Source organism: Zootoca vivipara, chromosome 2 (genome assembly GCF_965207765.1).
Source record: "Zootoca vivipara chromosome 2, rZooViv2.hap1.1, whole genome shotgun sequence".
NCBI classification, from domain to species: domain Eukaryota; kingdom Metazoa; phylum Chordata; class Lepidosauria; order Squamata; family Lacertidae; genus Zootoca; species Zootoca vivipara.
This window is the reverse complement of record NC_142584.1, coordinates 45,951,134-45,978,973: the sequence shown is the minus strand read 5'-3', so window position 1 is coordinate 45,978,973 and position 27,840 is coordinate 45,951,134. Positions and strand designations below refer to the sequence as shown.

Genomic DNA, 27,840 nt, shown 5'->3' with positions numbered 1-27,840 from the left:
TAAAAGCTATATAATAGCTATAATAGATAAGAGACAAAACATGAAAGTTCATTATAATATCTATACTATGTTTACTCTATAATTATCTTAAACCACTATACTTTAAATGTCAAGGGGGCATTGCAACCTGACACTTCACATACAGAGTTATCATCTTGCTCCTATTGTAACAGTTTCATTTACAAACCTCAGTAATGAACCCTGTCGCAAAAATTGCTGGAGGGTGGAGGGAATGTAAGAGGCTCGTGTAAAGTTAAACATTTGTATTGTTGTTCCCAAGGTGGAGCATCAATTGGCTTCAGTGCAATGCCCTAAAGTGAAAGTTTTAGGCTATAATTCCATGCTCATTTACTTGGGAGTTAATGTCTTGGAACTCAGTGGGGCATATGAGTAAACATCCATAGGATGAGGTTATTAACAGATTTCTCTCTGCTTAGTAGTGGCAGTGAGTATCTACAGAGTGCCTCATCCATCATGTTCCTAAGTTGGATTTTAAACATTTGCCATATGCTTCCAATTTAGTCTAACTGCACTAACCTTAAGGTATGTTAAAACATGGGAAAAGGAAGACACTGCATTATGCTAACATTTAATTTTTAAAGTACATTTGAAACTAAATGTTTGGGAAAGTGAATGTTAAATTGCTAAAACTTCTTAGTCTTATAGAAGGTCCCATTTCATTCCATTCAGCACATTCTCCTTCTGTACCTGCTAATTATGTCTTCCACTGCCTTCAGGTACAGGATCAGGAAGTACAAGGATATGCCTCCTAAGTCAACTAAATAGGGCCCTTATGACCTTATGTGCTTCACTAAGATATTTATTTGTTTAAACTACTCATATGCTAAATTTAAGGGTTAAGCCCACCCTAGGGGGCTTCCAGCAAAATATATGAAAGCCAAAATATTAACACTACAATAATCTACCATAATAATACTACAATAATCACCAACAGAACTAGCCATGAAACTTAAAAATAAAACATCCAGCAAAATACTAAACACCAGTAAATAATTACAGCAAAAAACAATTCAATTCGATTCTTTGTCTCTTAACTTAAAGCACTTCTGCAAGAGTTAGCATAGCACATATGCAAATCTTTATACCTGCCCCCTCCAATTTAGAGTAAATTGGGTCCCCAGGCCTCTTGAAATTAATTGGCAGAGAGGGAGTGTGGAATGCAGGAGGGAGGACAGCACAGGGGAAATCCCATTACTGGTATGTAAGCAGGACCCCATAAGTACAAGCCTCTTTTGAGCCAGTTGCTTCCGGAAGCCTGTGATGAACATCTACCTCAGGTATGTATGCTGTCCAAACCTAAAGATTTCCTTCTAGTGGGTACACAGTGCACAGAGAGGACATCTCAGTGTCCTGCTGAGAGATGCATTAACTTTACAACAATTCATCCAATGATCTTTCCATTTTTCAAAAGAAAGAATTTCACTGCCAAGGAAAGTGAATGGTGGACTGTTGAAGTGCATCCTAAGGAACAAATGATACCAATTTTCTAAGCCTGGCCATCTCTACAAACTACTTGTGAAATGGAAGGAATACTTTAAAATCACAGAACTGAGAAAGAAAAAAGAACCTTCCACTAAGGCTATGGCTATCATTCTTGAGCCCTGTATGATCTCAGCCAAACGAGGTCATCTAAGCCAAAGCTTTTTCTCCTTGAAAATTCAGGTCAAATAAAGTACATTTCTAATATAATAATAACTATTCTATTAAACTCCTTGCATATTAGCGTTGTCACAATGAAAACTGAAGAGGCTAGTACTTCTACAGTATCTCAGGCTCTCCCTAGCAACCAATACTGCCTAACTAAAATGGATAAAATAAAAGAAATTCAGCTATGCAGCCACCCTCCACATATTTCAAACAGCACAACTTAAGTGACTATTCAGTGTCATTTCAAGAACCAGCGATACAAATTATACTGAGGCCCCTGAGGTGGCCCAAAATCCATCCAGTTTCCACTTTAAGACATTCTAATTGGGAAGAAATGGAAAGAAACTGGGATAATTTGGCAAATATATTTGTACCTAAAAACACAAATTAAGTGTATATTAGAAATGCAGTAGTGGCAGGCAGATCGGCTTTTCTGATGACTGCCAATAACAGAGGGGAGGGTGCCAAGGTAGCATCAGCAGTGTATGGTACTGGAAAACCTAATCAGCTTGTCAGGAAAACATGCCATATTCACAAGTGAAATTTCAGAGTTCAACACCCAGAATAGATTAATATGATTTTCATTACTAATATGATTTTTTTTAAATGCAGATTGGTGAAGGTGCAATTATTAAATGATAACTAAGACAGACATTGAGAAATAGAATATAACTCAACTCCTTAAGACATATGCAGATTTCTTCTTGTGACCCTGCACAAACATGACACACTTTTAAACATACCTTTTAGAAATCTCCCATTGTAGAAATGTGTTGTATACATGCACATGGATCACATATGCAAAATGTGGAAAGCAAGCTTGTACAGAAGCTAATATTAAATAAGCACATGTGATGATGGCAATATGGCTTATGAAACAAGGACCTGGCCATTGCCTTTCAATGCATACCAATATTACTCACCCTTAAAAAGTAACTGTTCCTTTAGTGTTGCAGAACAGTTCTGAATATTTATTAGAAGCAGAAAAGGCATAAAAATGACTTGTTCATTTATTCACTTGGATTTTTCCCTACAGCACCATCAGTGGTTCAGTGCAGACATAGCTATGGTACGGATATCAGAAACGTCCTGTGGAGTTTCCTACTTCCTTATTTTCTATTTAACGATGTTAAATAAATATATCCACACTGGCACTTACTAGGGCACCAAGATTCCTCAAACACATGACTTAAAGTGGATTTGAAACCACAGTAGGCAACTGTGTTCTTTTAGGTACCTGTAAACACTTTTTTAAAAATTCCATAAGCCCATTTAGGGGTATTTTGTTATGTATACTTGTTTTTAATTCAGTTTTATGAATAATAAAAATTGTTATTGGTGTTTTTTTAAATGCTGGTTTTAATCTTTGCATTATTGACACTTATTTTAATTTGTTTTATGTACAACACACACGTGAGGTTTATGCATTTTTTATAAACAATGAAATAAATGGTTTGGGGCAACTTAGATGGCCTTTAACACAGTATCAAGGAAAGAGTGAGCCAGCAACATATTCCCAAACTCCGTGGTTCATGTGTCTAGTGTCAATGATACAATGTGTACAAAACGGCATGACTCCTTTGGCTTTAATAAAATAAAGCTGATTCAGGATTGATGATGTGTCAAGGCAAATGATCCTGAAAACCAAGAGGGGGAAATTATACCTATGTTACCAGTGTCGTACAGAAAACTAAGAGAACTCTTTCAATCTGTCAGGGCCCTGTTATATTTAGAATTTAAATGAGAGTCATCAGCATCAATATTTTACATCTTAATCAGCACCATCTTACAACCTCCTGGAATCAGCTACATAATCATTCTAATCATCAATACTCACTGGATCTTGACAGCTGAGAACCTCCAGGATGCTGTTGAGTAATTCAACACAATACTTCTTCTCTTGGTTTTGTGTCTCTTCCCTTGGTTCCAGTAATTCCTTCAGTTCCTTGGTAATGACAGGAAGCAGGATATCTCTACATTCTGAAAGTAATAATTTGCTACTTAAGATTATCACAGAAATTTTCATGGTTGTCTTCCCAGAAAGCATACAATGTAGCTCCCCCTCCCACAACTATGCTTAATTCCAATCACTTCCAATGTAGAGCCTTCTGGCTTCTATCCCCTTTCATCTTACCAATGTAAACATGAAGAAAGCAAATTAGGATCTACAGAATGAATGCCTAAGTAACTAAAGGCAGTTCAGCAAAGAGTAATACCATATCTACACTTCACTAAGATCTGGCTGGTGAATGAATGAATCATTCTGAATAGAGTACATGTGTATAGAGTACATGTGTGGGTAATAAATGTTTTCCTGCAATGCCAACTTCCTATTATTATTATTAAACTTTTCTTGTTGCATTAATAAAAGAGAGAGAAAGTGAAAATCTGACCAAGAGCTAGAAAGGCAGCAAAATATACATTGAAAATGTGAGGCTTGCATATGTTTGACAGCAAATCAGAGCAAATCCATCCAAATGGCATGGGAAACTATGCAGAAGACCAATTTCTTTTGGGGGGGGGGAATCATTATGTATGAGGCTGAGCTAAGTTCTGCCCACAACATTTACATTCAAGATTGTTCCTAGAACACCCTTGTTAAAGCAAGAGTGCCTCTTACTCAAGAATTGTGCATATGCACACTAAGGTAAAGGGTAAAGGGGTCCCTGACCATCAGGTCCAGTCGTGTCCGCGCTTATCTCGCTCTATAGGCCAAGGGAGCCGGCGTTTGTCCGCAGACAGCTTCCGGGTCATTTGGCCAGCATGACAAAGCTGCTTCTGGCAAACCAGAGCAGTGCACGGAAACGCCGTTTACCTTCCCGCCAGAGCGGTCCCTATTTATCTACTTGCACTTTGATGTGCTTTCGAACTGCTAGGTGGGCAGGAGCTGGGACCAAGCAACGGGAGCTCACCCTAGGCAAACCCTAGGCTCTGTGGTTTAACCCACAGCGCCACACACTACTTCAGATATTTGGGGGAAAGGAGAGAAACAATGTAACAGATACTCAACAACTAAGCCAGAGATACAACTGTTCATGAAACATAAACATGGATCATCAAAACTCAATAATGGCCATCTGTAACCCTACTCTTCCTACCAAAAATTCACTCCCAACATCCCCTCAAAATGCCACCTTCAGCACCAGAAAGAAAATACTCATCTTCCCCAATAGCTTATTTTATGGTGAAGAAGAAATATGACATATGGAGAATATAAAATGATGTGGAAAAGTTGGATGATGGTGGTAGAAGAAGAAAAAAGTTTTTTTCTCCAAAACCTTTTAACTGCTTAATAAAATTTCCAAAGGTTTTTAGCATTCATGGCTTGCTTGGGGTCTTCTCACAGTAGCAAATTCCCCCAATTAAAAGTGGTTTTATGTTAGAATATTAATTGACCAATTCTGACACAATCCCTAGTTATACCTGACATAGTATTGTTTAGTAGGGTTGTGAACAAGTCCCCACAGTGGTGAGATGCCTTATAAGTATTGGGGGTGATTGTCACAGGTGAAAGGAGATCTTTATGAGGTATCACAAGTCAAAGGAGGGACTCCTGAAGCATTGACAATAATGTAGACAAGCATTGGATGAAAGGGGAAAAAATGATTTTACCCGCATTTTCCAATCCCAGTGCTTTGGTGAAAGAAGCAGCTTTGCAAGAATTAAACTTATGCCTCTGAGATCAAAGAAGGTGCAAAGGTGAGGAGTGGAAACAGGTCAATATCTCCATTGCAACTGGCAGATCAACTTTGTATCAGAGGAAAAGATTTTTACTTGGAAAGTGAATCATTTAGTTCTTTCCACCCCAAAGCCAACTTAAAAGGTACCTGGCACAACCCCACTGAACCTATTTGTTTGTGATTTAACAGGTTTCTTACCCAGTGGCACCTCTTTTATGTTTGCAATTTTCAGAGCAATTGTCCACAAAACACTAAGGGAGATTAAGTGATTCCCACCCAAAACTGCCACAGCTGCTCTTGTATCACAGCAGCTTTGCTACAGACATTTTGAAGGATTCATGCCCATGAATAGGGTTACTTTCCCAGCAATTTCATCAAATTCAGCTTCAGAATAAAAATCTGATTTTATCGATATCTAGCACAAAATCCCCTATACTGTACTTATTTGTTTATAAATTTGAAAATCTTTATCCAGCCTAAGATTATATTCACTTCTGCCAGAAAGAATAAAGTGAGAGCCATTTCTTGAAAATTCTCAATAGGGAAGGAAGAGGAATGGAGCAGATCCCAAAACTAATGGCTGCCTTTGCAGGAAAACCTGCAAATACTCTTCTGAAATTTGGGAGAAATGATGCACTCAGAAGGACCAACACTGCCTTCAAATTAATCAAATTTTGCCTCAAATTAACAAGTACTTTGTGTGGGAGATACCATATTTAGAGGTATACAGAAGGCTTTACTTATTCTGGAAGGATTGTGGTGCCTGCAAATTTCATCCATTTCTATAAAAAGCATGGGGTTATAACTTTATCTACAGTGATTGGGGCAGAAGAATTAGACTGCCTATGTCTGACCAAATCAGGTTGTTATGAAGCACCAAAATGAAGTCCAAAGTGAATCTTGTGGCTGATGCACACTCATTTACACAAAGCCATGCTCTTTCCCCCTTACTGAAATTGCTTTGGCTGTATTAGCAGTAATAACATCCAGTTTTCCCCAGCATGCATTACTGAGGGAGGGAGAAGTCAGACTGAATGTCTGCAATCCCTCCCACCCCGCTTGCAGCCCCTCATAATCTGTTTTTGGGGGTTAAGGGGTACTTCCAAAATGGAATATTGGGGCAGTGGCGCATGGAGGTACAACAGGAGGGGATTTGGCAGAATTTGGGAGGAGGGATCTTGCCATTTATTTGGATCAAATGTGGAAGAGCTGATAAAGTTTGGGTAATGGTAATCCCTGGCCCAGATGGAGTGGTGGCTGTTTTTAAGCTTCTTAAAAGCAATCCTTTCTATTCGTTGTAAATCCCAGCCACTGTCATTAATAATTGAGGTATACTTAGCAAGCACAATTTAGTACATAACCTGAAACCTTACTTTTTGCGCAAATTTTAATTTTAAATATACTTTAGCTTGACATCCCTAGTGTATAGCTTTAGCTTGTTTGGGTGAATTGATATATCTATAGAAATACACACACACACCTTTTCAGAATTTATTACGAAGTTACACTCTTGTGGCTGCAAAATATATGAAAATAACATTTACAGTGCTTAGTCAGAACATCTCTGGGGAAGAATATATTTATGGCAGGGGTAAGGTGCATTTGTTCTGTGACCCAATAAATAGAAGGTTTTTGGCAGCTGCCCAAGTCCTCGGCTCTTATCTTTTAAAGCTTGTAACTCTTTATTCCAGGGAGGTAAGATAAGATGAATTGGGTGCAATTACACAAACAGGGTATTAAAAGCTTGCATTATTATTGAACTTAAAAAGCTGAGTGAAGGCAAGGACTGAAACAGGAGGTACAAATTAATGCATACAGGGTATTTATAATACCTACACTCCAAGATGATGGGAAACTGCATAGACAATAGAATGAGTCAGGAAGACCTGGCAATTAGGTCCTCTTGAAATGTACCCACAGCTGGGAGCTATTTTTCCATGCATGGATCCCAAATTGCTTCATTCACATGGTCTGAATGGGGCAACCATTTAGGTGGGGCAATCACATGAGTCTTTCACATGGTATATACTGTCCTGAAGCAGAAAACCATGAGGGCATTCTGATACTTCTGTTACATTTGACTCCAATCAATTCTACCAAGACAGCAATTTTTCTCACTCTTACTGAGTGGAAAACAATAGCAAGAACTGTAATAGTTGAACTGCTCCCCCCCCAACACATTCCATGCACAAATAGTTTCAAGCATCCATTTTCATACTAGCATTAAAAGTTTCCTTTAACACTAAAACAAAGCAGTACCCACACATATAATAGAAAAAATTAATTTGTACTTGTCACTGTTTTTAATATATACTAATAACTTTGTTCTGCCTAAGAGAAAATTGGGCTATGTGGTAAATGTCATAAAGTAGGAGAAAATATGCCTGTTATTTATGCAGCACTGTAGACCCAATTAATACACATTTTCCATTAATAATGTTCATGAATTAACTAATAGCCAACTTACCATGTTAATCTTTATTATTAAAATAATGTAATCATTATCGTTCTAGCCTTTAATTTAGCTATGCAGGCATTTTATTAGAGATAATAGAAATTTATATAGCTATTTATATTCATTCCACTTCAGATTTCTTTAACAATAGCAGACATAATTGAATCTTAATTCATCCCCTCCCCTACACACACACACACACACACACACACACACACACACACACGTGATAACTAGTATTGTTTTCACCTATACTGGTGGTTAACTGTTTTGAATATTTTATATGATTGCTTGCATAATAAGATATATCAAAATTCTCATCTATGCTATATATTGTAGCCTCAATATCAGCCATTTAGGTTTTTTCCCTTTCAGATTTAAGTTAGGAAGCATGTTTCTATGAAGAGCAGTCACAGTACCGAAGGACCTCCCAAAGTAAATCAACCCCAGGTAATTGCTGTGCCCCTGAAACTGCTGGTGGCGAGGATAAAAATAGGTATACAAGGAGAATTTGTTGGATGCCACGATCCAGGTTTGGGGCAGGTACTTTTTGATGAGAGAACCCCAGCAGAGATTTTAGATCAGAAAATATGTGTAGAAAAATAGGCTGTTAGACCTTTAAAATATGCCCTTGTGGGTTCCAAAATAGTCCCTTCCTCCCATAGCATAGAAAAAGACCACATGTTTTAGTAAGTAAAAATGGTTTACTACTTACAAGCTCTCCAAAGGCAGATTCATGTGCTTTTCCATACAGCATTTAGAAAGAGATGCACAGACAGTAAAACATGGCTAAGTTACAGTTGTGAAAGTTCCTAAAATTTTGGTGTGGATTGCGACAGCCATACAGCCTGAGCTTGGAGTAACCAGCTGAGACCCCTTTGCATGCTGAGTTTCTCAGGTAGACTGGGTGGCAGAGCTGTTGGGGGGGGGGTGTTGACAGACCCTCACAAGGTGAGATGAGCCTGGCAGGACAGCTTTATAGTCTTAAGCACTTCATGCATTAATTAGAGTTAATCATGTTGGTTACATGAGGCTCGTTATCTGACAAACTCCTCACCAGTTGAAACAGCAGGGACCGCATAATATATTTTCTCCAGAATTGAATTGCCAGGGATAGATTGAAAGCAAGCTTTTAAGTTTGCAACATGCCACTGCCATCCCCCTGAAGCCACTTTGAAATGAAATTTAAAACATGGAGAGCGGTCAGCTCAAAAATCTCCCTCATAGCATCTGTTTTGACCCTAAGAAACAAGCAGTGGCAACTACTACTTAGTTGCAGCTTGAGTTGGGAACATTTTTCTAGGCCAAAACAAAATTATGCAGCCCAAGAGGTTTCTTGAAGGGTGTAATTTTGATAAGCAAACAACATGCAAGGCTATTGCGCTGTATACATCCCCAGTTGCCATGTGCCGCTAATGAAGAATTCATTGTCATTTCCTCTTTTTAAAAGTATAAATATTTGTACAATTCTGTAAAATTAATTTTAAGATGAAGAAATTTATAGACTTGCCTATTATAAGAGGTACTGCTTTCACAACAAATCTTTTGTACATCTGTATTCTTGCTGTACCTCGAGTGGCAGATTTTAAAACAGAAAAGCTTGAAGCTTCCTCCATAGTACAGAAATGTTTACTGGCAGAGGTTTGTAAGTTCTTGTAGTTTATTTATGATTGACTTAATTGTCACATCTGTAAACTTTAATTATGGAAAATACCAATAAGTAACACGCTTTAACATAATTATTCACTGAACAATTGAACTCTTGTTTGAAATTATCTTTAAAGGCACCAAAAATACTTGCCCTTAACTGCATATTTTATATTCTGATTTAAAAACTGATGTACTTGGATTAAACACACAGGAGCCCTAGGCTAGATGTTATACAACCAAATGATTCAGCTCTTTGCTTACATCATATTTTCCTATACTACAAAAACTGGAAATCAAACTTATCATGAAGGCAGCAAATGCATGTATTGAAATTGGGCTGCCACCCAATCACTGTAAAGCACTGTAATATAAAACAGAGAAGGGGGGGTGGGAAGAGGGGGTTAAATCCTTACCCTTGTTCATGTTTGCCAACGCCCAATGAAAAGTTCCCTTACTAACTGTTTCTTTCTTGGTGAGTACGGTAACCCTCACCTAGATAAAAACAGAAGACCTTCCACTGATGACCTTGAACACTGACCCCAGGCTCCCTTACTTGGATAATTTGAATATCTGAAGCTCCCATTTTCACTTAAATATATTTATATCCAGAATTTTAACCTATAATTGGCTAAGCCAAGGAAGGACTTTGGGTACTGATCTGGTTGACATTCTATTTGAAAGTTGCATATCAGCATCAGTAATGTGATTCCTCTGTTGAGCATAGCTATGCTGCTATTTAGTATAACTCAACATGTTAAGAATATATGTTGAATATATGTTCAACCCCCAGGCCTATTTTCAAAGTACTGTAGAAGAAATCACAGAACAATGTGCTGAGTTATAGTGAGATAACTTTCCATGAATGCTGTGAGTTCCTGGAATGAGGGTCAGGATACAAATGTAATAGGCTACAAGGCTAGAAGAAAACATTCAAACATGGGAATTCTTTCATATTAGTCCTTGGGCAGAAAATCCACCTAAGAACGTAAGAATCCTGCTGGACCAAGCAATTCGCACATCTAGTCCAGCATCCTGTTCTCACAGTGGGAAGCCTGAGTCTGAGTGTGACAGTACTTTCCTTACTTGATATTCAACAACACAGTGCCTACAACAGCAGAGGTAGTTTTACAGCAGAGGTCAAGTTGCTAAAATTTATTGTCTCCAGGTGTCCAGTATCAGCTTGCTATCTTCTGCTTCAGCTTTTCTACTTGAAATACTATCATTAAAAAACTCACATATTTATAAGAAGTTCAGTAAACATTCAAACTGCAAGAATATTTGCCCCTTTGGTATAAGATTTCATACCCCTGCTTAGTACAGCAGATTTCAGCCATAAAAAATGCAATTTCACAAGAGCTTCCCTTAGTATGTGTGAGTAGTGCTGACTAACAACACTCTTGCATTTGCATTTGCATATATTTTTAAAAGGAAGCTATGATTTCATGACTCTCATTTTGACAATTTATGTGACATCATAGGTCCATTTTAAAAAATGTTATCTTCAATCGCTGGTGTGCAAGGTAAATGTTTGTTCCAAATCTTTATTGTTTTTAAAAGGAAGTGTTTTAAGGTATTAAAAGGAAAATGGAGGGACTTATCAAAGAACTGTTTCTATAACACTGTGATGTTAAACACAACTTTGAATTTAATTCACAGGTTTTACAAAATTGAGGTGGCATCATTGGAGGAGGTGATAGTGATCAGGGTTCTAGTAAAGCAGAGAAAGTGAAGCTCTTTCATTTGCAGATGTAAAGGTAAAGGGACCCCTGACCATTAGGTCCAGTCGTGACTGACTCTGGGGTTGCGGCGCTCATCTCGTGTTATTGGCCGAGGGAGCCGGCGTACAGCTTCCAGGTCATGTGGTCAGCATGACAAAGCCGCTACTGGCGAACCAGAGCAGCGCACGGAAACGCCGTTTACCTTCCTGCTGTAGCAGTACCTAGACAGAGGACAAGATGGTTGGACAGTGTTCTCGAAGCTACGAACATGAGTTTGACCAAACTGTGGGAGGCAGTGCAAGACAGGAGTGCCTGGCGTGCTATGGTCCATGGGGTCACAAAGAGTCGGACACGACTAAACGACTAAACAACAACAACTTGCACTTTGAGGTGCTTTCGAATTGCTAGGTTGGCAGGAGCTGGGACCGAGTAACGGGAGCTCACCCGTTCGAACCGCCGACCTTCTGATAGACAAGCTCAAGGCTCTGTGTTTTAACTAGTCCTGAGGAAAATCCCTTTTCTGCAACTAGAATTTGCATTGATAGGAAATTCCCCATTTGTGCCAATGGGGGATTTTCTCCCAATGTGATTACCAGCTTCAGAGGAGGGATTTTCCTCAACTACTCTCAGCAACTCGGAGCATCATAACTAGATCCTGGAGGGACCTGACTCAGGAGTGAACATGGACCTCTGGTACCAAATTATATGGGAAACAGCCATACTAGAAAAGCTACCGTAACCAACAAACTGAAAGTAGAATGGGGACAAACAAAAGAGGATTCCTTCACACTGGTGTAGCTTCCCTTTATTACATATACAGCCCAACAAGACAAAAACATAATCCCCCCCCCGCACCGCCAACAAAAACAAATGAATACATAAAGAAGCTATCCACATGACGCTGACACAGAACACCATCCCCTTCTCTCCCCACTAATCTCACAACGCCTATGATAGTAGTATCTCAAGCCCAATGTAACTGATCTGTAGAAAGGACTCTATGAACTGAAAACAAAGACACTATAAGTACCTTGGTTATCCATGAAAATATTTCAATAAAAAGCACTTTCAGATAGAAGGGGTTAATCTCCACCTTCCTGCTTGCTTAGATCCGGATAATTATCAGCCCTCACCCTCAGTCAATGCTATTTATATTTAAAATGTCAAGACAGCAAATCTAGTGGCCCTAAATGAAAGCAGTAAAGGTAAAGGTAAAGGGGCCCCTGACCATCAGGTCCAGTCGTGTCCGACTCTGGGGTTACGGCGCTCATCTTGCTCTATAGGCCGAGGGAGCCGGCGTTTGTCCGCAGACAGCTTCCGGGTCATGTGGCCAGCATGACAAAGCTGCTTCTGGCGAACCAGAGCAGCGCACGGAAACGCCGTTTACCTTCCCGCCGGAGCAGTCCCTATTTATCTACTTGCACTTTGATGTGCTTTCGAACTGCTAGGTGGGCAGGAGCTGGGACTGAGCAACGGGAGCTCACCCCGTTGCAGGGATTCGAACCGCCGACCTTCTGATCAGCAAGCCCTAGACTCTGTGGTTTAACTCACAGCGCCACCTGGGTCCCTGAAAGCAGTACAGAAGGCAATCTATATAGTTTTGTCAATGGAAGTGATGCTTAGCCTTACTGAAGCTTTAAAATGCGGTGAGATTTAAATGAAGAAAGCAGAATGGAAGGCGAAATGTGAGGAAAAGGCTACACATCCTTCACCCTAAGCTTATCAAAACTCACATTTATCCAGACCTGTGTTATTCTACAACACATCTGATTATTCTACAATACGTCAGTGAAGGGCTAGCATTTTATAGAAATAAAACGTAATTGCTGAATGCAGCTGGAATCTTTGGTGTCTTCTTTTTTGCACCCACGAGGTCATCTTCCTTTTGAGGCCACTTTTGAGGCAATGTGTGCTGGTTCTGGTATTGCTTGGTCTCATGACTTGAATTATAAATGTTAAAATTAACAACACTTGCTTATTTTTAATAGTTCCACAACTACAATTTTAAGATGCGGAAATGATGAGCTTCATAAAATATTTGGCATATGGGAGAGCCCCGTGGTCTTCTATAACAAGGTTCACTTGGCAAATCTCTCAAGGAGTTGTGCTGTCATTTGGAACAAACTAACCATTAAGATAAAGAAGGCTATCCTGCAGAATTTGGGATTTGACTTCCAAAAGATCAAAATACATTAATTTTAGTTATTTTATTCAGCAGTTCTTAAGTGTGAAGCATTATTATCCAAATGAAAAACCTCCCAATGCTCTTCCTAAAAGACTTCACTGTGGGCACCTGTGCTTTGAAATTTTGTTGATTTTTAGCTATGAACACCAAATACAGGGGAGAGAAAAAGGCACCTTTCCTCATCTTAATCATAGTTAGACAAAATCAAAATTAACCTCAAACTGCAATGTTATTCTCACCTAACATTTCTGTGAAGTGATTAGCTTTCTCTTACATACAAAGGCAGCAAAATGTTGTTTTAACCTATTTATTTTGACTTCGGTGGATGTGTTGTTTGAAGAGGGAAACAGAGTCTGACAATCTGAAAGGAGTTTGTTCATTTATTTACTCTCATTAAATTTTGTAAAAGCTCTTGAGCCCATTGTGAAAGCCTCTAGGTACAATTAAAAATGGATTGCCTTTCTTACAAACAATGAAGAAAGGGACCTGGCGGTTTTGTAAATAACTTCTCAACCAGAGTTAGAAACACTCTGAATAACACTTCTCTATTGCCACTAGACAAGGGATTTCCTTTTGTCTTCTGCCTTCCAAATATCTAAGATTCAAGGGGAAAGCTACCAAGATTTTCTTCCTCTAAAATTTATTTAGAGAGAGATTCAAAGGAGAGCTAGAAAATTGCAGGTCACTTGGTTTAACAACTGTTCTGTGTTATTTCAAAGAATCATATAATTGTTGGGACAATGAGGGTCTAGTCCAGCCCCCTGCAAAAAATGAATCTTTTGCCCAGCGTGGGGCTTAAACCCACAACCCTGCCGACTGAGCTATTGCAGCAGGATGTGGAAAACACAATTAAAGCTAGATTTGTTATGCATGTAGAAGATTAAGCCTTTGTGATAAAGCATAAACATAGCTTCTGCAAAGGGAATTCTGCCTCACCCTGAAGAAAAAATACCCTATGTGGATTGGGGTTAGTTTTGTTAACATCATATACTTGGACCTCCAAAAAGCTTTTGCCAGTTTCTCACCAACAGTTCCCAAATAAATTTGGGATAAAAGAATGGATTCATATGGATGAGTTACCAACTGGCAACCTCATATTTAGCTATTAGTGAAGTTAAGTCTCCAAGGAAAGTCAAATGAGTTTTCACAGTGTCCATTTGTGAAGAGCTGAACCTCTGTGGAATGTTTATAGAGACTTCTAGGCATCAGCATAACTGAGGAAGCAGGAGATGATAAACTGCTTTTGAGGCATACTCTGCAGCAATTTTTTGCAAACACCCAAGAGGCACAGAAACATCTGCAATTCAAAAAGTCTCTCAGACACCCATTGCAAACTGTTAGCCACCAAATGCCAAAGCATATCACTAGCATTTCTCGAATGCTTTCAAGGATACAACAATTAAAGAATCAGTAAGCCCTTTGTTTTTAAATAGCAGAGCATATTGAAATGGCTCAGTGGACAATTCAATCATTAGGTTTGTGATGGATATGCAGCCTGAATGGTGATCTGCCTGTCTACTGCAGGCTGCAGATGTCATGCATCGCGTCTGGATATCCACTAGTAGAAGGGAAGGAACCAGTGGTCTTATTACATGTGGTACCACTGATGTGGTGGAATGCAGTCATGCAGTCCTGGAAGCAAAATTAAGGTTGCTAGGTAGGAGGTTGAAAACCAAGACCTTCAATGTAGATTTCTCTGAAATGCTACCTGAGCAAAGGCAGGCCCAGCTAGACAAGCACAGCTGGAGAGTCTTAATGGGCAGATGAGACAGCTGTGTCAGGAGGAGAAGTTTGGGCCCTCTGCACTTTCGTTCGGACATTTTCACCCTCATCCCTTATGTATGATTTACCATATGTTTACCATATGTTCCATAATGTTGCCCTAACACAGGGGTCCCCAACTAAGGCCCGGGGGGCGGATGCGGCCCAACTGCCTTCTAAATCCAGCCTGCGGACGGTCCGGGAACCAGCATGTTTTTACATGAGTAGAATGTGTCCTTTTATTTAAAATGCATCTCTGGGTTATTTGTGGGGTATAGGAATTCGTTCATTTTTTTTTTTCAAAATATAGTCTGGCGCCCCACAAGGTCTGAGGGACAGTGGACCGGCCCCCTGCTGAAAAAGTTTGTTGACCCCTGCCCTAACATATTCAAAGCAGTGCAGAAGGAAGAGAATGTGCCAAAGATGTTTGGAGAGAGACCTAAACCGACATGGGATAGCAGGGTTGTTGTTGTTTTTTTAATCATTATTCCCAAATCATTCTGAATTTACCTTGTTTTTTAAAGAGATTGCTGCATACTATATTCCTCATGGAGCGCACTTTATGATTCTGTAGAGATTTTGGTGGAATGCAAGTATAAAATTCATATAAGAGCTGGCTGCAAAAGATAGAAAAATGAAATAAGATTAGATTAATATGGTATATTTTTTTAAAAGAATCTGATGAAAATATGGAGGTCTTCTAAACAGTTAAACTTGCTAGTGTTTACCATAGATCTTTCAATTGTCACAATAGGGTGATTGTTATTTTCCTGCTTATTCTATATCTGGTAATGAAAAGCCTATACTTTTTAGACACATTGCTTATACCAATGTAGGCTGTGTCTTAAATCAGATAGGTCTTCAGTTCCAGAATAACAGTTTGCAGCAGCAATGCATCAAATGTTTATGAAGTGTGAATTTACTTAACTGAACCAATACCAGTATAGTCCTGCCAAAGGTATAGTGTCACACTGAATTCTGAATATTAGCTCACCTAAGTAACCGGACATCAAACACTGTTTCTACATCTTGGAGAACAGAAGGAATATACTTCAAGGCAGCCACCTGAAAGAAATAAATATAAAATACTTGATCATTTTGTTGCATACTTCATAAGCACCTGTAAACTAAAGGCCATCATACCTGGGAAAACCCATGTTTTACCACTAAATGAGAGCAAATGGCAATCCTTGGAAAACCTAACTGCTGCTTGCTTTGAAAACACTGGTATTCCTGAGGAGAGTGCCAGGAACCACACACCCCCCCAAAAAGCCCACTGCTCAGACATGCAGTTTTAAAGCACGAACCTGTGCCTAGAATTGCAACACAAGTCTGGATGAGCCTCAAGTACAGGCATAGGCAAACTTGGCCCTCCAGCTGTTTTGGGACTACAACTCCCATCATCCCTAGCTAACAGGACCAGTGGTCAGGGATGATGGGAGTTGTAGTCCCAAAACATCTGGAGGGCTGAGTTTGCCTATGCCTGTTCCAGTATCACCACAGCTTAAGGAAACAGTGGAGGTAGCTTAATAAATGGGAGCCTCAGCTCCTGGTAAGAAGCATTTAGACAAGGCATCCCCAAACTTTGGCCCTCCAGATGTTTTAGACTACAATTCCCATCATCCCTGACCAATGGTCCTCTTAGCTAGGGATCATGGGAGTTGTAGGCCAAAACATCTGGAGGGTTGCAGTTTGGGGATGCCTGATTTAGACTGATAAAGAAAAACAAATGGAAATAAAATAATAAACTTGCTTTCTCCTGATTCTCCACTATGAAAGAATTACACACATTACACAACCATACACTCCCACAGAACCAACCTGAAGTAAACCAACTGCATTTGCTTTCGCTCAGTAATACCTAGGCTTATGTTTTAGACTGGAAAAGGCATTATGGTAGGTTAGGCTTCTGGACACATTACCCATGCATGTGGATGCTGCATATTTATGAGATGAGATACACACACACTATTCCCACCGCAGTATTAATATTTTAGCTGATTCCATCACAACAAATTTGTGAATGTGAAAGATACATGATTATAATTATGGCAGATACATTCCGGTTTGTTAATAAGAAAGCAAGTCCCTGCGTTATCCTTACTCTCAGGGGAGCAGTAGACACATCGAGGATCAAAAAGATGGCCCCAAAGAAATGGCAATAAAAGCTCAGTTCAATTTTTATTCAAGTCTTTATTACACAAAACTTCAAACAGAGAGACATGTGCAAAGTGCTGCTTGTTGTATCCACATGCTACCACACACAAACACACACGCAAATAGTACATCACATGTCCTAAAGAACAGCACACTTCTATGTTTCTCAAGGGCAAACCCATTAAGTATAGCACACTCTGGAAAAGATAATGTTGCTGCTTACAATGCCTGGTACAAAGTTTGCCATTCAGGTTCACCATACTCCAACAAATAGAGATAACAAAAGCATCACTTTTCATTTATTTCACTGTTATTTCAACTGTCTTTTAAAAGCAACGTGCCAACTCATTCCATTCCTTTTGGGCAACAGTCACCACAAATGCTACTTGCATTCTATAGCTTTGCATATACTGTACTATTGTGTACTGTTTTTGAGGGGTGGGGGTGGAAGGGAACAGATTTATTAATTTTACAGTATTACATTTTTATCTCATCCTTCTTTCAAGTAACTTAGGGCTGTGTGCATGGTGTATCCCAACCACCACTTTGTCTTTGTGACAATTCTAGGTCTGTACAGGCAATAATTCTGAGGGCAGACTGGAGCAAAGCCTACTCCACTCTTCTCCACTCCCAAGTCCCACCCCCATGAACTTGCCTGATTGGCCAGAACTCAGAATTGAGACTGGTGGGAAAGCCTACCCTCTTCCATGGCCAGCATAGGGATTTTCCAACTTCCAGACACCCTGTCCAGCATTGTTAGAGATTCATGCCCGTGCTTAGGGCCTCAAGGGAACAGGAGCACCACATAAATTTTCCATTGCCAGATATTTAACATTAATGGTCACAAATTGCTCCACTGAGTGTTCATTTTCTCTGTTCCAACAGAACAATTATGCAACAAGGAGGGCTGGTTGCCTTATCTCTACTAAGTCTAGAAGTAGATGTGTTACGTAAGATTAGTTTTGAGGATGTGATCAAAGACTTTGCAATTAGAAAAAGTAAGAGAATTTTTTAAAAAATATAAATAAAGTGGAAGTATAAAAAAATAAACATTATTTTCCATGTTACTGTAGGTTTTGCAAAATAAAAATTTTTTTATGGTATATTATTATGTGTGTGTATGTGTGTGTGTATCATTATGACCTCCACAGGTGTTAATGTGACCCTGCATGTTCCTTCCTCCATGTGGTAATTATCATCAGAACTGTCTTTCACATTAGGTTCATGTGACATAGGTGAGAAAATTCAGCCAAGGATACCCAGGGAATCTTATGAATGAGAAGGAATTTGAATTTGGCTGACCAACACTCTAGCCATTACGCTGTACTGGTTCTACTAAAAGGCCAAAACATTTCTATCTATCTATTCTATTCCATAAAATTTATATACTGCTTGATTGTAAAAACAAAAAACAAACCTGAAACCAGTTTACAGACAATAAAAAACAGCTATTTAAAATATCTCAAAAACAAATCAGCAATAAACTAAAAACAAATCCAAATCAACATTCCACACATCTGAGTAGGCTTGTCTGAACAAACATGTTTTTGGCAGTCACCAAAAAGTACAGTGAAGGATCAAGAAGCAAGGAGTTCCAAAGTGTAGGTGCTGCCACATTTAAATATAGATTTCTTATTAATAGCAAAGTAAATCTAAACAGCCAGAAAATGCCCACAAAAAAGTGACATATCTGAAGTTAACAGACATGTACCTGGACATTGTCATCATGTGGTCCTAAGTATTAGCTTGCTTAAAAGGAACGAAATGTTCACAGGAATTCACTGGGATTATTTAAACAAAAAAACCACTGGATAATTTGTCTCTAGAAGTGAATAGCCCCTTAAATTGCAAGCAGGGAGGCTTAAGAAACTTAAAAAGCAGGCCACCTAAATATGACTGTTCCTTCAGTAAAATCCCTTCCCACTCTCCTCAAACAAAAATTAATTTGAAAGGCATTTCTTGTAGCCTTACTTGATTCTCCAAGATTGATTGTTTTTAAAGTGCCTATTTGTAAGGCAGTTTCTTCAGAGCAAGATAATACAGAGATTTGGAGGTGGGGAAGAATAGTAAGAGGGTTTTTTTAAAAAAAAATCATTACATTTTCTGTTTTTTATAAGAAAAGTATGCCAAGCAAAGGTGGGTGGGGGGATACTTGGGAAGTTTGAGGGGGAGACTTCCCCACCCAAATTCTAGTGATGCAACTAAAAATATTCCTGCAGTTTCGCTCAGGATCGTAAGCTTAGTTTTATGATCAAAGTGCTCAGCTGCTCTCATTTATACTCAGTCCATGTACACACTGCTGTGGCATTTCCATTTTAGTGCCTATCTTTTCCAACATACTTGGCACCTTATCTTCCCCTGCTGCTGAAGTCTGACTTAAAACATGGCATTTCCTTGTGGTTTCAACTTCTCCCATGTTGTTACTGAAATATTCATTTGCTGACCATAATTTATGATATTTGGACATGTTTAGGGCACTTTTGCCTCCTGGACAGCTACGTGTTTAAATCATCTGTGTTGTGGTTTTTTTTTTAAAGAAAAACAACAACTGTAAAATGCCATGCTTAAATTACTTTTAGCAGCCTAAAGTCCAGGGAATGTAAGCCTTTTCATCCATATTTTGGTCTCACTTTCCCGGTTTATCACCACCTATTCCAACCTGCAGATCTTTAGCATTAGAGCTAAATAGAGGGATTCAAAGTGTAATTGATTTTTTTTCTCTAATACTGAGCTGTGCTACTTTGCAGGAAGATTGATCATCCAGACCTTAGTAGTGGGATTTACATTAGCTATAAGATTTCACAGTGCCATCACAAACCTAAATAACACCCCAGCCTCAAAATAATAAATACATTTGAATATATCTCCAAGAAAGGCTTCTGCAAATACCCAAATGGAATTCAGATCTTGTGCTAGCCTACTTGGCACCTCAATATTTATTAGTGCTATGCACCAATTCAGATCAGCTGGGACACAAGACTCTTAATCTCAGGGTTATGGGTTCGAGCCCCACATTGGGCAAAAGATTCCTGCATTGCAGGGGGTTGGACTAGATGACCTTCATGGTTCCTACCAACTCTATGATTCCTTTTTGGTGCCTCAGAAAACAGCCTACCTAAATCTAAGGAATGTCATACGCTGTCTGATTAAGCTCAGGTTTCCTCTGAGTTTTCTTTATCCCTCCCCACCCCATTCGCTACAACACCAAGTTGTCAAAGGAAGCTATACAGCTACATTCACTTTCAAAAAGAACTGGGGGGGGGCACAGGTAGTCATGTTGTTGCTCCATTGGGGGGATGGGAGAATAATAAAGAACTCTCTGACAGTAAGAGCTGTTTGACAGTGGAGCAGACCCCCATGAGAGGTGATAGACTCTTCTTGGATGGTCAACTGGCGCATGTGATCTAGTTGAGATTCCTGCATTGCAGGGGGTTGGACTAGATCACCCTCAGGATTTCTTCCAACTCTACAATTCTACTATTCAAATATTGGCTCAATATTCAATATTTCAGTATTTTTTTTTATTTTTTAAAAAAATCTATTTCCCAGCCTCTTTAGTGTGGGCAAAGCTAGTTACATAGGCACAAATTCTGTCAGAAAACCCTAAACATTTGGCATGATTTCATATGGTTGCAGTAGTCACACACAGTGCTACCCACGTTGTTACTGTAATACTGAAAGGGCACTCTGGGCAGACCAATAACAATTGTATTCTACTTCTAAGCAGCCGCTTAGAATAGATTATTTGTTCCTAAAGAACTTTGAGGATTAAAATAAGCATGCAAACAACACACACACATACACACACAAGTTTCTGAGAGCTCTTGAGAAATCCTATACCTCCATTAAAGGGAGGGAGGGAAGGGAAAGAGAGACTGAGCTCCCCAAAGTTGCCTATCTACATTTGTACTGTACTTCCATGTGCTCTAATCCAGGACAAGGCAGGTAAAGTAGGCAAACCTGTGGTAAAAGGGCTGTTTTTTCTTGACTTCTCATCAGGTTGTTGATTGATTCAAAAAGCCTCCTCATTGCTTCTTCAAATTCTGTGACTTCTTTGCCTTCATACAGCCTGAGAGAAAACATATTCTCATTAAGAAGTGTAACTCCCTCACAAAACAAAAAAAATTGAAATCACTGGATTGTTATTATCAGATAGCTACATAGGTATGTACCTAAAACGACTAGCTGAATGTTATTGTTCCAATTCATGGCCACAGCACATAAAAAAGCACTTATTTATTTCCCTACTCCAACCCCAGTTAATAGCCTTTACTGAAAAGGTACTTGAGGCTGTCTTTGGAAGACAACTCGGAAATTCCATGTAGTATGCATTGCAACAATCCAGTCCGGAGGTTGCTAGAGCAGTGTTTCTCAACCACTGTTCCGCGGCACACTAGTGTGCCGCGAGACGCTGGCTGGTGTGCCGCGATGTGCGGCGACGAGAAGGGCGATTTGCATTGTCACGTGCCTGGCGGCCGCCAATATACAACACTTACCCGCCGGAAAGCAATATTTCTCCTCCTCTTTCCCAAAGATCAGTGCAAACGAGCCTGGCGGCCGCCAATACACAATGCTCACCCGCCGGAAAGCAATATTTGGCAAGTGTTTCTTACAGTCATAATTATAATATAGGGCGGCACAGAGTTAAATTTTTTAACCTTTTTAATGGTGGTGTGCCTCATGATTTTTTTCACGGAACAAGTGTGCCATGGCCAAAAAAAGGTTGAGAAACACTGTGCTAGAGCATGGAGTAACATGGTTGAGTCATCATTATCCAAAATGGCCCGTAGCTAGTGAACCAGTCATAGCTGGAAACTGGTACTCCTAGTTGGGCCTCAAATTACAATGTTGGATCCAGGAGTGCCCCCCATGCTATGGAGCTGTTCCTTCCAGGGAGTGCAATCCAGTTGAAAACAGGCTGTCTCCCCATGTCCTGCACTTGAGAACTTGGAAAACATATACTGTACAGACATCATCGAGACCCACGCAACTACTAAGAACTAAGACATAGTAAAAATCTACTATTAGCACTATTACGTGGGGATGCCCTTGAAGCTGACCCAGGAACTCCAGCGGGTGTAGAATGCCGCAGCGACGCTTCTTACGGGGTCCCGGCCGCGGGATCACATTCATCCAGTGCTTTACCAGCTGCACTGGCTCCCAGTGGAATACAGGATCAGAATTAAGGTGCTGGTTTTGACCTTTAAAGCCCTTTGTGGCTTGGGACCGTCGTACCTACGGGACCGCTTCTCCTGGTATGCTACGCAGAGGACCTTAAGGTCCACAAATAACAATATTTTGGAGATCCCGAGCCATAAGGTGGCTAGATTGGTCTCGACTAGGGCCAGGGCCTTTTCAGTAATGGCCCCGTCTTGGTGGAACGCTCTCTCACAGGAGACCAGGGCCCTATGGGATTTGACATCTTTCCACAGGGCCTGCAAGACAGAGCTGTTCCGCCTGGCCTTTGGGTTTTGATTTGGGCCATTTTAAAACGAGGCTGCATTTTAAAACAATTTTTAAATCTAAATTGTATTTTAATCTGAACTTTAATCAATTGTTTTTCTTTCTTTTACGTTTTATTGTAATTTTATTGATGTCAGCCACCCTGAGCCCGGCTCTCACTGGGGAGGGTGGGGTGTAAATACAAATTTATTATTAATTATTATTATTAGCAGGAGCAATCTAGGTTAATTCAGGACTATAGTTTTAGGAAATCCCAGACAATGGCAGCCCTATATTTTAAAAACACAAACACATCACCGCTACTTAGATTACTAAACTTCTAACGATCCCAGCATTTGGATGCCTTTGCCACTAATTCTGTTCAGATGAATAAAGCTGTAGCCTGTACTATACAAGTCTGTAGCACGAAACCCTCAAATTCCTTCTAATCAGTTTCTTGTAGCACAATTAAAGCATACAATGCTATTCATAATTGTTTCCTGAGTAACTCCATCACTATCCAATTCTGTCAGATCGAGATATTAAGAAAACCAGACAGCAAATGTGAATTAGATTACCAGCCAGCATGAACTAATATCATATCCCAGCAGTATTTATAAAAGGCAAAAGCAGGATTTAGCCATTCATCATCTGGTTGTGTTATACCTTTATTAAATCAAATATCAGTTAATACATATTGCCTTTTTCTGAAAAAGGTAAAGCTCAAAGCTTGCTAATTAACAACAAAATTAAGGACTTTTCCTAATTCACATTAGTTAATAATGGTACTGCAGCCTTCATTCTATCAAGTTCATCAGTGGTCGTTAAATGATTTAATCTTCTTTATTAGCAAATTAATCTAACCCAATACATGAGGTTGAAACAAGAATGGAAATGCATGTTTTATTATGACAAGGGAAGGCTAATACTCGCCTGAAGCTTATATACAAAAGCTAACAGCAATCCAATCTGCAAGTTACAGTTGCTTCCTCTGGCACCATTTACTTCCAACTAAAAGTCAAAGCTTACCCTTGCATGAAGATGCAATGTAGTCAAGCACATTGTACGTGTAAGACTCTCTCATACATTATAGCAGCACAACATGGAAACAGGATTTGTAAACATCACTTTTTACAACGTCTTTTCTCAGCTGGGAAAAGCCATTTTATGATTGTTTCTACTCACATTTTTTGCCAGTTATTTCAATTATATTCTGATACACTATGCAATTTGGTTACGACTATCATCTATGTTGGTGAAACATTGCTTGCCCTTATTAAACATCACTGCTTTGATGTATATAGCATCACTTTATCTTAATATACCAGTTTCAGAAACCCCTCAAGAGTAGCATATTATTCCTTCGTCACACAATTGCTGCTGATGCATTTATTTAATAATGAGCATAAGTGCTGGGTTGCTGTTGGTTTCCCACCCCCAACCCCCATAACTGCTACACAGCATCTCAGTTTCCTGATTTGACAATGTTTATGTTTAGTTTATATTGCAGTACTAGTGATCCAGAGATCCGTTGGTACCACCCAAAACAATTAAATGGAACTAATTTCAAGTCAGTATTGCTCCTTCAGAACTCATAGCTCTAAAAGTTTAAAAGAAAACAAGCATACCTGGAGAAGGGGTAACCTGGGATTTGTAAAACAAATAATAGCCTAAAATATATTTATAGAAATTTGACTTCCAATACAGTATTCATTTTTAAAGAAATGCTCAACTATTGCCATGGAGATGCAAGACCCCTGCAAACCTTTAGCATACTTTTGTTAAGCACACTAAGAAGGTGAAGTGTGACTATGCTGCTGAACCCACCTCCAATCTCACATGCACTGCTGGCCCTGTCCATTTAGGTACCTACAAAGCACTGCCTGTTTGTGCATAGGCACTCCTTTGCAGGATTTTTAATGTGGGCAAAATTTACACACAAAGGGATCAGGGCCAGTGCTGCAGTCTCCCTCTCCCTCTCACATTTTGCATACATGTGGGGAAGAGCTGAAGTGGGCAACTGAAGAAGAGTTTGAAGAGTTTGGATTTGATATCCCGCTTTATCACTACCTGAAGGAGTCTCAAAGCAGCTAACAATCCCCTTTCCCCTCCTCCCCCACAACAGACACCCTGTGAGGTGGGTGGGGCTGAGAGACTTCAGAGAAGTGTGAGTAGCCCAAGGTCACCCAGCAGCTGCATGTGGAGGAGCGGAGACGCGAACCCGGTTCCCCAGATTACAAGTCTACTGCTCTTAACCACTACACCACACTGGCTCTTCACCCTGCAACTTTCAAAGATACAAGTTGTGCTGAAAGTGCAATAACATATAGCCTCTCCATCAACATCAGGTGTGTAAATCATGATGAATCCTCAATAAAAATAATGCCTGGAGGGGTCCTGATATATAACTATAGACCAGCTTTGAATGAAGTTTGCTGGGAAGTGATTTTCCTGTGTTTGCAAGAGGGTAGGAAAATAATTTCTAGAATGTGTTGGTGAATGAATATTTCAAAAGACTGAAATGTTGAGTGAAGGTCAAAAGTGATTGTCTTTTGACAGATGGCAAACTTGCAGTAATGAAAAAATGCTTAAAGCTTTTGTCAACAACACTTGAAAAAAAATAAAGCAATCATCTAAAAAGATACTATTATTATGGCTGATGGTTGCTGCAAGGTTGCAGCTTTTAGTTAATCTAATGGATACATGAAAACCTAGAGAAGTAGAGGTAACTTCAGCTAATGGGACATATCTTTGGTTTCATTTTAGACCAGTGGTTCTACAAATAAATCAGACTATCAACATATGTATAAACCATAGGTTTACTCTGCTATCCCTCTCCAGGGTTTCATTTGGATGTGTACTGACAATATGCAATATAATGTGAACTGCTGCAGAAGTAAAAATAATTCTTGGAGTATAGAAATCAACAGGTGGTTTGTTTTTTTTAGCTTTAGGTCTTGAAGGAACCCATCAAAAATGCAGTTGTTACAAACATGTAGTTAGCACCTTCCTTTGGTGTGCTTTGTAATCTGAAGCTAACTTTGTTTTAAAGTTAATTTTATTTTTAACATTTAAAATGTATGAAATACTTCCAGTGAAGCTCTGATAGACCCCTAACAAAGAAATCCTCCCTTTCCCATAATCAAAGTCACAGCAAGCCAGGCTATGATTTGCTGCTTTAATGTAGCAAGGAAAGCTAGGGATCCTCCAATATTCCACAGGCTGAGTAGAAGAAACTGCTGGATATGTAATACAAATGTATTTATTTCTTCTTCTTTTAAACATACAAGATACTTTTGATAAGATAGGGAACTCATTTTTTGAGAGTTTATGCTAAGCATTCCGCAAAGTATTAAATTATAGACCAGGTTTGATGACTCGCTGGGATCATTACTGTTTCTTTCTTCAAGTTCTTAAATGTTACTCTGATTGTGGCATTTTGCACTGAAAACAATCCCTCTTGTCCAATTACCAGTTTTGTTTCTGTGCTATTCCTCCTAATACATGGAAGGTAACAATTTGGTTAAAGAGTTGTTTCTATTTTGTGGTTCTGAATTAAAAACGTAAGGGCAGTTTCCTTGCACAATGTAGCTTTATACTCCTTATGGGGAGAATATTCCCTACTGTGCTCTCAGATCTATCAAATAAAGAGTGGGGATGGGGGGGGGACTGTTTTCATATATAGTAAAAGTCAACTGAATTATTTACAGAAGAGAGCAAAGTCCTTGCTTAAATGGCAAGCCTGTGCTTCTTTTGGAGCAAATGGAGAACTTTTGCTCTTAAAAATCGTAGATCTTAAGGAAAACACTATTCCAAATTCAAGAATACTTCTTGAAATTAAATGTACAAGCTTATTACACACTTATTGGTTTCTTAGACTCCCTTCTCCTCTCTGGGCCTATTTGGCAACTGTAATGTGTTGATCCTGAAGAATACAATTAAAGCTACTAGAGACTGCTATGCAAGTTTACACTGTTGTGCTGATTTTGTATCCTGCAACACAAGATGCTCTTTTACAGGTGCTATTACTACCTCTAAGGACAGCACAAACAAGGTTGATAACCTCTGCCAATACTGTAAATTGTGCCACGGCATCAGGTGCCACGTTTAATATCTGTGTGCAATATTTGCTTTCATTGACCTTGCAAACAAAATTTCATCTGTAATCTTCTCCGGCCCAGAGCATTTCCAGTTCTATTTCTATTATGGCAAAATGTGAGCTCACTGTCACAGTAACTGCAACACCCACCCAATCAATCTATTTGAATAATAGGCAGGTGAATACATGTCTGATCTATCAAGAATATACATTTTTAAAAAAAGATTTCCAAAATTATTTAAGTCCCAAGAGCCTGATGAAATTAAGCAGGAGCCGCGTCTGGTGGTCGGGCCAGAAGCCCCTCACCCTTACCTCAGTCCTATTTCAAAAGTAATCAGACTCTAATACTTACTGTGAAAACAAAGTCCTTGACCGAACTATGAACTTGAACACATATTCCAGAGATTTCAGAGTTCTTAGTATAGGTTCACACTGCTCCCCTCTGCAGGAAATGTCCAAGTAAGTCTTCAAAACTGTCATTAGTTTCCTGAAATTGGAAAATGTGTTACAAAGGGGGGATGGGCCTAAACTTTATCACATTTCCTTTGTAAAGTGGCAAATATCTATATAGTGCATGATGTAACATGGCAGACTTGGTTTTATTACTTAGTAATTCAAATAAAAATATTATACAATTCAATGAGGGGAAAGCACAGTAGCATGACCTTTTATTTCCCATTATTATTTCTATCTATCACACAGGATGGCTTTGGACAGTGGCCACGGTCATTGCACTGAATAATATTCCTCATACAGTGTAGGGCTGGGAATTCTTGGCGCCAATCTGCAGCAAAGCAGTACTTTGGGTTGCGGTATTTAAACATTTTTGCAGCATGCAAAGTATTTTGGCAAGGACTGGAATGCTGATGAAGATGAGAAAGGACTGTACCTGAAAGTCATTGATTCATAGCTAGGAGTGGAAAATATCTTGATGGAAATATACATATTGTAAATTAGACAATATATTCTGCATGCTCCATTGTCTAATATGCTCTTAGAAGAAAGTGCATGTGCATGCACACACA

General features: G+C 39.3%; 1 protein-coding gene across 3 annotated transcripts in view; it reads right to left on the bottom strand.

Moving 5' to 3' along the window:
• DOCK2 (dedicator of cytokinesis 2) overlaps positions 1 to 27,840 on the bottom strand; it is a 255,397-nt gene that overhangs the window by 181,348 nt on the left and 46,209 nt on the right. For all 3 annotated transcript variants that reach the window (XM_060271721.2, XM_088661767.1, XM_060271724.2), the window contains 5 exons: positions 27,168 to 27,302; positions 21,235 to 21,343; positions 16,112 to 16,182; positions 15,628 to 15,734; positions 3,506 to 3,648 (listed from right to left, as the gene is read on the bottom strand). In XM_060271721.2, coding sequence (XP_060127704.1) covers positions 3,506 to 3,648; positions 15,628 to 15,734; positions 16,112 to 16,182; positions 21,235 to 21,343; positions 27,168 to 27,302 — 565 coding nt within the window. The remainder of the gene's footprint in view (positions 1 to 3,505; positions 3,649 to 15,627; positions 15,735 to 16,111; positions 16,183 to 21,234; positions 21,344 to 27,167; positions 27,303 to 27,840) is intronic.